This window comes from Pteropus alecto, unplaced genomic scaffold (genome assembly GCF_000325575.1).
Source record: "Pteropus alecto unplaced genomic scaffold, ASM32557v1 scaffold120, whole genome shotgun sequence".
Classification (NCBI taxonomy): domain Eukaryota; kingdom Metazoa; phylum Chordata; class Mammalia; order Chiroptera; family Pteropodidae; genus Pteropus; species Pteropus alecto.
The window spans coordinates 409,395-418,118 of NW_006430061.1; the positions used below are offsets into that span (position 1 = coordinate 409,395).

An 8,724-nucleotide genomic window follows, 5' to 3' on the forward strand; every position below is an offset into this window, starting at 1 on the left:
ATGGTATCCAAGCACAGTGGCATGGCGAAAGGGAAAGCATGGAGCGTCCACATGCAGGAAGCCAGAACCCTGCCCAGTCACTCACGACACACACGGCAGATGCGTTGGCTTCAGGGGTGGTTGCCGAGGCCTCAGCTGAACCCTCTGAGATGCTCTGAACTGGGGCTGAGCGCCCAGACTGCTCGGTGGTGGCCTCTCCCACCGGCTCTGCTGGGGGCCGAGGTCCCGCCGAGGTTCCATGGGCCTCAGCCAGCTGAGGGAGCAGAACCAGTGAGCTCTCTCGGGAGGCAGTCCTGGCTGAGAAAGGGCTCAGGGGATAGGACGTGGGCACCGGTGGCACTGTGCCAACCCAGGGGCTCTCAGTCTCAGTCACCAAGGTAGCAAGAGTGTGGGTCACAGCAGGTGAGAGCGCTGTGGGCCTGCCCTGGGCAGAGCCATGCATCAAGGTGGGCAGAGACACTTGCTTGGACAGGATGGCCATCTTTTCCGTGGTGCTCCTTCGCGGGGCAACAGATACTGTGGAGGCTGCTCCCTCAGCCACGGCCACAACTCCAGAGGATGGCAGCATGGCTCCCGGAAGCAGGCCTGGAGTTGTGCTTGCTGCCTGAGGGACTGTGTGACCGGGTGGATGCATCTGGGCCACAATGGCTGGCGTGCGAGGCAGCGCTGGGCGAAGCGTCTCAGCAGATGGAGTCATGGCCGTGGTGAGAGGTGTGGCCTGTTGCTGGAGTGAAGTGGTGATGATGGAGCCCTTGGGGCCAGGCGTGGCCACTGGGGCCGATGTGCCCACCTTGGCCAGAGGCAAGCTGGTGTCAGGAGGCAGGCCAGAGAGGAGCTGGGGTGGCTGAGTTGACTCCAGGGATATGAAGGGTGTGGCCCCCAGCCCATGAGCAACTGTGAACAGGCTGGTGGCTGCTGGAGTGCCAGGGGGTGGAGCTGGAGGCCTGGTGGCTGTGGCGATGTGCTGGCTGGGGCGGAGCAGGGCAGTGGGACGTGGGCCGGGCAGTGGGGATGGTGGCAGGCCCGTGGGCTGGCTGGGCCCAGCTTGGACCTTCTCCGTGGATGGCACCATCTTCACTCCCTCGGTGGCCACGGGACTGGCAGGAACCTGTTCTGCTGCTGTTCTAGCCTTGGCTGGGGGGCTGCTGGGGCTGGGAATGGTCTCGGCATGTATGGACTGGGAGATCTCTGTCCTGTTTGTGACCTTCGTTGTTACAGGTGTCAGCAAAGCCTCATGGGATTTTGAGGAAATAGGGGCCCTGGAAGTTACTGCAGGGGAAGCCACAGGCCTGGGGGAAGGACTTGCAGGTGACTCCAGGCTTGGGAAGGCCTGTAAGGGTGTCGTCTTAACAACCAAGGAGCCAGGGCCTGGGACCGTCACCGCTTTGGTCACGAGTGGGAAGCGAGGTGCAGGGGGTGACTTAGAGGAGACTGTGATGTTGGGGCTCCCTGCAAAGGTCGCGGTCACCCTGGTCGTTTCCAAGGCACCCAAGCCCACGTCAGGTGTGAGCATCTGCTGTGAAAGAGGGAGAGCTGAGGACGCTGTGGTATGGGGAGTGGTCTGCTGGCTGGCGGTCACTCCCTTGCTGGCAGGGACCTCTGTGGGGTGGGCAGGGAGGTTAGACGCGGTGACCCCCAGCGGCTGTTGCAGAGTGACCTGGGTGGAGCCTGGGGGCAGCACTGGCCCCTCAGTGGCAGCCATGGACGGGCTCGGGGCCACAGTGAGTGGGGCAGCTGGCCTGTGAGAGGGGGCCCCGGGAGTACCCTGTGGAAACTGTAGCTCCTGGCCACTGGTGGTGGGCAGCTCTTGACTGGGAAGGAGGGTCTTATTGCCAACGGCCTCTGTGGGAACCAAAACCGCTGGCTCCACACCTGGCAGATGAGAAAGGAGGCTCAGATGGCAGGGTAACTGGTGCCCCAGGGGACATCGCTATGACGTGAGGCTTCCAGACTGCCACCCTAGTTGAAGTGGGGAAGGCAGCTTCCCACAGCCGGTCGGGCTGCCTGACCAACCCATGGCCTCCATCACATGGATGACTCAGAGAAGTCAGCGCGTCTGGGCTCGTCCTATACCTCAAATCCCGAGCCCAAAGCCCAGAGACCTCAGGTCTAAGTCTGGCTGCCCCGCATTCTCACCACGTGACCCCAAGCCCGTCCCTTCCTTACTCTGAACCTCGTTTTTTTTTTTTTTTTTTTTTAAATCTCTGTGAAATAGGGAGCATGGACTGGGTGAGATCTCTTCCTGCTTTATGGTGTTCTCCTTCTGGAGGTCCCTACACTGACTCTGCTTCTCTGGGGACCCAGGGGCTCTGGACCTGACTGGCTCATGAAACCCTGGGGATTTACAGTAAATCTGAGGGAGGGATGAGAAATCCAGGCCACTCACAGTCCTCCAAGTAAACACATCTCTGTGTGACTTCATCCAGGACCTTGGGGCTGGGGCATGCAGGTACACAGCCTTCTACCCTGGGGACAGAGCAGGGAGCAGGTGAGTGGTCTGGAACATGGGGAGGGTCATATTCACCTGGATTGCGCACAGGCCTCCTCCTTCCTTATGACACCTGCGTGCGTGTCTTTATCATGTACACACTCACATGAACCTCCATCTACTGTCGCACATTTGCACGGGGGCACGCATACCCAAACAGGCATGCCGCCAACTCCTGCCTTCAGACTGAAAGGGCAGCACACACAAACAAGGTCAAGTTATGCACACACCAGGCACACATACTTGCACGTGCTCACATGTGTCTCCATTTAGGCACATTCTCACATACCCTCTCCACACCTGCAGGGCTCAAAAATATTCACACAGATATATATATAAAGTTCACACAGACCACTATGAAAAACAGTGTACATACACTTGTGCACATAGGAGCACCAACACAGGTACATATGCACAACTATACAAGCCAAGACGCACCTATATACACACACGAATACACAGGCTCAGCTATATATACTTCGTGCACAAACTGATATTCACATATGAGGCACATTCACCCTGGTACAGACACCACCATACACATATCACACAAAACATGTATATACAAGTATATGTGAGTTCTCATACACCTCAAGACAGGCTCATACTTCTGCCCACAGACTATATACAAGCCCATTCCCACGCATGCTCAAACATGCTGATGCTCATACCTCAACTCCATGCCATCCTACCTGGGCACGTCCCTGCAGCTGGTTGCCCATGGGTCCCGGCAGGTTTGGAAGCAGGGGCTGGCACAGGCATCGTAGTGCCACTCACAGATGGGGTAGGAAGACCCCAGCGGCTTGGCATCTGATAAGGCAACCCACCAGAGTCCTGAGACTGAGCAATCCTGGGCACCAGCTCCAGATCAGGAGCCCGAGCATAGAGGCAAGACAGCTTAGCTCATGCCTGCCCTATCCCATGGAAGAGACAAATGGACTCATGCAGGAAAAACGAGGACAAATGCAATAAAAGCCAACCTCAGGAGACGCTGTATCCCTGAGAGCTGGAGTTGGTGCCTGGAGGGTCTTTGGGATGGGGCTCAGAGAACTTAGTGCAGGGGCTGGAGACGCGGGTGCTATGGAGCGGGCTTTGAGGGGTGGCCAAAGAGGAGGCTGGACCCTTGATCTCTCCATAAGACTGCCCATCACTCCACCCTTCTGAGACCTTGGTAGTCAGGCTTGCCCCGCACCGCAGGACACAGTCCCCTCCTCCTTGCCCTGCCTCTGGCCGGGCCACTGAAGATCTCCATGAAGACAAGAGGCTTCCCTTGAGGGTTGGAGTAGGTGTTGTGGGGATCCCTTTCCCTCTCAGCCCAAGGTCCTTCTGGGCATCTGGCACCAGACAGGGGAGAGAACTGTTCTCATAAGCCCTGCCCTCTCTGTACCCAGAGGGCCTCCTTGAAGTAGCCTCATCCTGAACCAGCACTGGGACCTGGAGGGTGTAGTTTGTCTGAGCACTGCCCTTATTGCCCCTAGTAACTTGGGCTCCGACTACTAATGACAACAGCTAACTCTGAAATAGCACCAAGCATGACAACAGCTAACTCTGAAATAGCACCAAGCATGACACTCAGCACTTCACAAGTACTTACTCATTAATTCTCACAATAATTCTATGAAGTCGCGTTATTATTATTCCCATTTTACAGATGAAGGCACTGAAGTGACAGAAGATGCTGGGAAAATTAAGCTCTCCCAGTACCTTGACAAATGAGGGACCCTCAGGGAAAAGCTGTAGCCTACGGGAGGCCTTGATGCAGACAAGAGCCCAGACTACCTTGGCTCAAGCGACCGGTCTCTAAAACCGTGGCCTGAGCAGAGATGTGGGCAGGCTCCACAGCAGGCTGGAGGGACAGCCCCACCCCAGCAGCCCCTTCCTGACTTCCTACTCTCTGCACTGTCGCTGACTGTGAGGAAACCTGCTTTTCCAAGATCCTTGAGCCCAGAACCGAAAACTTACATTTGGGGAGCACCTACTATGAGCCAGGCCTGGAGCAAAGCCATCCTCACAATAACCTTCTGAGGCAAATATCCCCATTGTTCAGGTGGAGAAATCGAGTCAGGGAGAGAGGGGCTCTCCTCCAAGCGCCAGGGACCAGGGTCAGGATTCGAACCCAAGACTGTCCGGTTTCAAAGCCCAGGCTCATTGCACTTCGCCTCAGTGTCTTCCAGAAAGGGACACAGTCCTCCCATCATAGACAGTGATGAATCTGTTCATTGGTGGACTAGGTAGATGACCGCTGAGTTTAAGAATGAGCTGGCCCAGCCCTGGGGTGTGTGTGTGGTGGCAGAGGGTGATAAATGACAAGCCTGGTAGGAGACACATTTACACATGGGTGGATCCACTCATACAGCATACAGTGCCCTTGCAGGCATGAACATGTAGGACAGAGAGGCCAGTGTAGAGCGTTAAAGAAGTAATGATCACTTCCTCTGGGGTTTAGGCAGAGAACAAGTAGTTTGGGGGCAGACGTGCCTGGCAGTGGGAAGGCAGAGCCCTGGAACCCTTTCCTGCAGAGGCTGGAAAGGGCATGGTGTTGCCTTATCACACCCCTGGGTACTGGGCCTCCACGGGGGACAGAGGGGCTGCTGGTTCACAGGGCAGGCATGTGCCCCCATCAGCAAGAAACCTGAGCCAGCGGGCTACGCGAACAGCAGCCACGATCATTTCTCCCCTCGTTTCCACAAAGGCTGTCCTATTTTTAGACTGTGTAATTGGCCTGTGGGAGTAGGTAAGACCCTGAAAGCTGGCTGGGCCCCAAGCCACACTGCCCATAGCTCCTTAGGCCACCAATATGGAGGCCAGGCCACCTTCCATCTCAGGGGCGGCACCCATGCGGCCTCTCTGTGCCTGGAGAATGAGGATTCTGCCTCTAGGGGGCAACTTGAAGGGTAAGGGGAGAGAGGGCAGGAAGGGCAGTTGAGTGAGGGGCTGAGGAGCCGAGGGAGATGGTGAGGTAGACAATTACCCAGAAGCTGGAAGAGTGTGCCCTGGCGGAACACCTCTGTGTGTTCATATGGCCGCAGGGCCAGCACAGGGCCTGACACGGAAAGGAAGGATCCAGGCTCTGCCAGGGACTCCAGGGCCACCAGGCCTGCCCGCCACATCCCCTGGTGCAGCAAGAAGGAGGCATGGTGGTGGAAGGCATCGCTGCCCTGCCACTTGGCCAGCTCCAGAGACCCATTGGCGGTGACGTGGAGGAAGAAGTTGGGTCTGCCCGCTGCCTCCAGGGATACCACATCTGGGTCTGCAAAGAGACACATGGGGAAGGTCGGTGCAGGCAGGGGTCCAGGTGCGGGGCGGACACCTGGGCACACATCTGCGCTCTCCGCGACATGGGACTGCAGCACCCTCTGTGGGTTAGCTGGCCTCGCTCCTCCACGCCTGCTCTGCCTCCCCTCACCCCACCCACTTCTGCCCGCTGGCTGCCTCTCTGTTCACACCTTCCCCAGGGAAGGTGGAGGGTTAAGGAAGCCACCAACTGCCCAGCCTCAGGAAGGTGACTGAACTATCTCCTTTCCTCTGTCCCTCTCTTCCATGGACATTTTTGAGGACCCTCTGTGTGCCAGGTGGAATTCTAGATGCCAGGGATATAGCAATGAACGGGACAGACGAAAATGGCTGCCCTGTGGAGTCACGTTGTATTGGTGATGTTGGAAAGCTGAGGCTCGGTGATTTGCCAGGTTTCAGTGACCCTTAGCTTGGTCCTACTCCTCACAGAACCCCAGAGGGTCAGAGCTGGTGGACCTAAGGGACACTGAATTTAACCCCCAGATGGGAAAACAGTGTGCCCGAGAGAGGAAGGGGTTTAGATCTCACCTAGAAGGTACTTTCTCTTTTCTTGTCTGGTACCCTGGACACAGTTAAGGGGAAGGAGCACAAGATGGGGTGGGGGTGGGAGCCTGGGTGCTCGCTGGGTCCTCACCCTGCCCCCAAGGAACCCAGGCATGACTGAGATGGAGGCTGGACTCTGGGAAACCTGTCCATAGTGATGTTTTCCAAAGCTAGGCTACTCCAGGGTTCTGCTTAACATGCCCATAAAACCACTGGAAAATCAACACTTCCTCTGGACTAGACCTTACTTATTGGACTGAAATATTGAATGGAGGACAGAAAATTCCCACTAAGCAGATGGCCTATCACATATGGAAGGTTGTACCACATCCAAGCAGGTCCACGTAGATCTAGGGATCTAACATGTTTAGAAAAGGACTGTTCTTTTTTGGGATGGTGGGGAGCTTCCGGCCCTCCACTGGCCCAGTGCCTGGCTCCTCACTCCCCGGTCTCCTTGTGCAGTGACATGATCCTCCTGTGACCTCCTACTGTACCCCTGGCTCATACCACCATGAACATCACCCATAGCTGGGGATGCTGGCTGTGCCTGGTGCTGGGCAGGAGCTGGGGTGTCCCTCCCCTCCTTAAAGCCTCTCCATGGCTCCCTGCTACACTCAGCATAAAGACCCAACTCCCGAGCTTGGCTTACAAGTCCCTTTCTGATTCCTTTCCATTCCTCAGGGAATATTATGCATTCTAAAAAGCCTCTCCTGACTCCCCAAGACAGGCAGGGGCCTCTCCCAAGTGTTCCCACAGGCATCGTGACTGCCTTCGATCATGTCTGTCTCCCAGATGGGACTGGTGGGCAGAGATAGTGTCTTTTACATCCCTGATTCTCCAGTGCCCAGCTCTGTGCCTGGCATGGGAATAGGGAAGGAGGCAAGGAGAGAGGCAGAGGGAGAGAGAGAGAGGGAAGGAGGGAAGGAAAGTAGACCCTCAAAACTAGATAAATGGCAGACCCTGAGAATTCGAGAACTTATATTCTTAGGTAGGGATGAACTCTCTGAGAAGTGTCTTGGCTCAAGGCTCCAGGGAATGCCAGAACTGGCTGCATGGACTATCCTTGTGATTAAGGAGATTCACACTGGATGGGGCCAACAGGATTTGGGGGAAGAAATGCTGATTACAGTGACCATACATCCTGGGACACACACACATGGCCACAGATGAGAAGGCTTTTTGGCACTGGTGAACTGAGGCCTTGGCCCCAGGGCCCAGAACAAATACCACGCAGGGATCACTTCTCTCTGGACAGGGTTCTGCCACCCCTCAGGGACTACTGAACTCTGAAGAGAGGACAATGCCTACTAAAGCTGAGCCCTCCAGGTTTGCTGGCAGTCTGAGGCCCAGGAGGCTAGGGCTGGTTCCAGGTGTAACACCCCGACTCACAACTCAGGATCATAACCTGAGCAAATCAAGGGCCCACTCCTTTATTCACAGGAAGACGCTCTGCTGGAGTCTGTATATCAGCCAGCGCCCAGCTGGCATTTAAAGTCTATACAGTCTTAAAAATGGGGAGCAGAGCATCGATAGACGATTGGATAAAGAAGTTATGGTACATACATGCAATGGAATGTCACTCGGCCACGAAAAATGAAATATTACCATTTGCAACAACATGGATGGACCTAGAGGGTATTATGCTAAGTGAATAAGTCAGACGGAGAAAGACAAATATCATATGATTTCACTTATATGCAGAATCTAAAGAAAAAAATAAATGAACAAACTAAACCAAAGCAGACTCATAGATACAGAGAACAAACTGGGGATTGCCAGACGGGAGGTGTGTTGGGGGGGCGGGGCGCTGGGTAAAAGGGGAAGGGATTAAGAAATACAAATTAGTAGCTACAAAATAGTCATGGGGATGCAGATTACAGCATAGGGAATCTGGTCAATAATACTGTGATGGCTGTGTGCAGTGCCAGATGGGTGCCAGCGTAATCAGGGATCACTTCTATGCTGTTCCCCTGAAACTGATATAAAATAAAATAAACTTATTTTTCAAATGGGGGGCAGAGGAGAAGGAAGAAGAGAGAAGAAGGAAGAGAAGGAAGAGGAGGAGGAGAATAGGGAGAGGAGGAGGGAGAGGAAGTAGCGGCCCTGCTTGTTGCTGCCCTGCTTTTCTGGAATGCAGCTATTGTGTAAAGTTAGGTTCAATGGGACTTCTGGACCTTGGCCTCCCTGGTTTTTTGGGAAGAAGATGGGAGGTGTCTCTCTGAAGAAGCAGAACAGGCTGACTCCGAACCCTGTCTCAGCTGGGAACCCTGTTGGAGCCCTATGTTTTTCCAGCCACTGTAGATGGCTTAGGGCCTCAGCATCCTCCCTCCACTGGCAACTGCCTCCCTCCACCCAGGGCTGGGGTGAGGCCAGAGGTGGGCCTTACCGTGGGCCTTGGC

General features: G+C 55.3%; 1 protein-coding gene across 1 annotated transcript in view; it reads right to left on the reverse strand.

The window, feature by feature from the left end:
- Positions 1–8,724, reverse strand: part of OTOG (otogelin) — a 72,696-nt gene that overhangs the window by 19,359 nt on the left and 44,613 nt on the right. Inside the window, exons 33-36 of the mRNA XM_015589517.1 lie at positions 5,460–5,738; positions 3,181–3,298; positions 2,387–2,466; positions 86–1,872 (exon numbers count right to left, since the gene is read on the reverse strand). Of these exons, the coding sequence (XP_015445003.1) occupies positions 86–1,872; positions 2,387–2,466; positions 3,181–3,298; positions 5,460–5,738 (2,264 nt within the window). The remainder of the gene's footprint in view (positions 1–85; positions 1,873–2,386; positions 2,467–3,180; positions 3,299–5,459; positions 5,739–8,724) is intronic.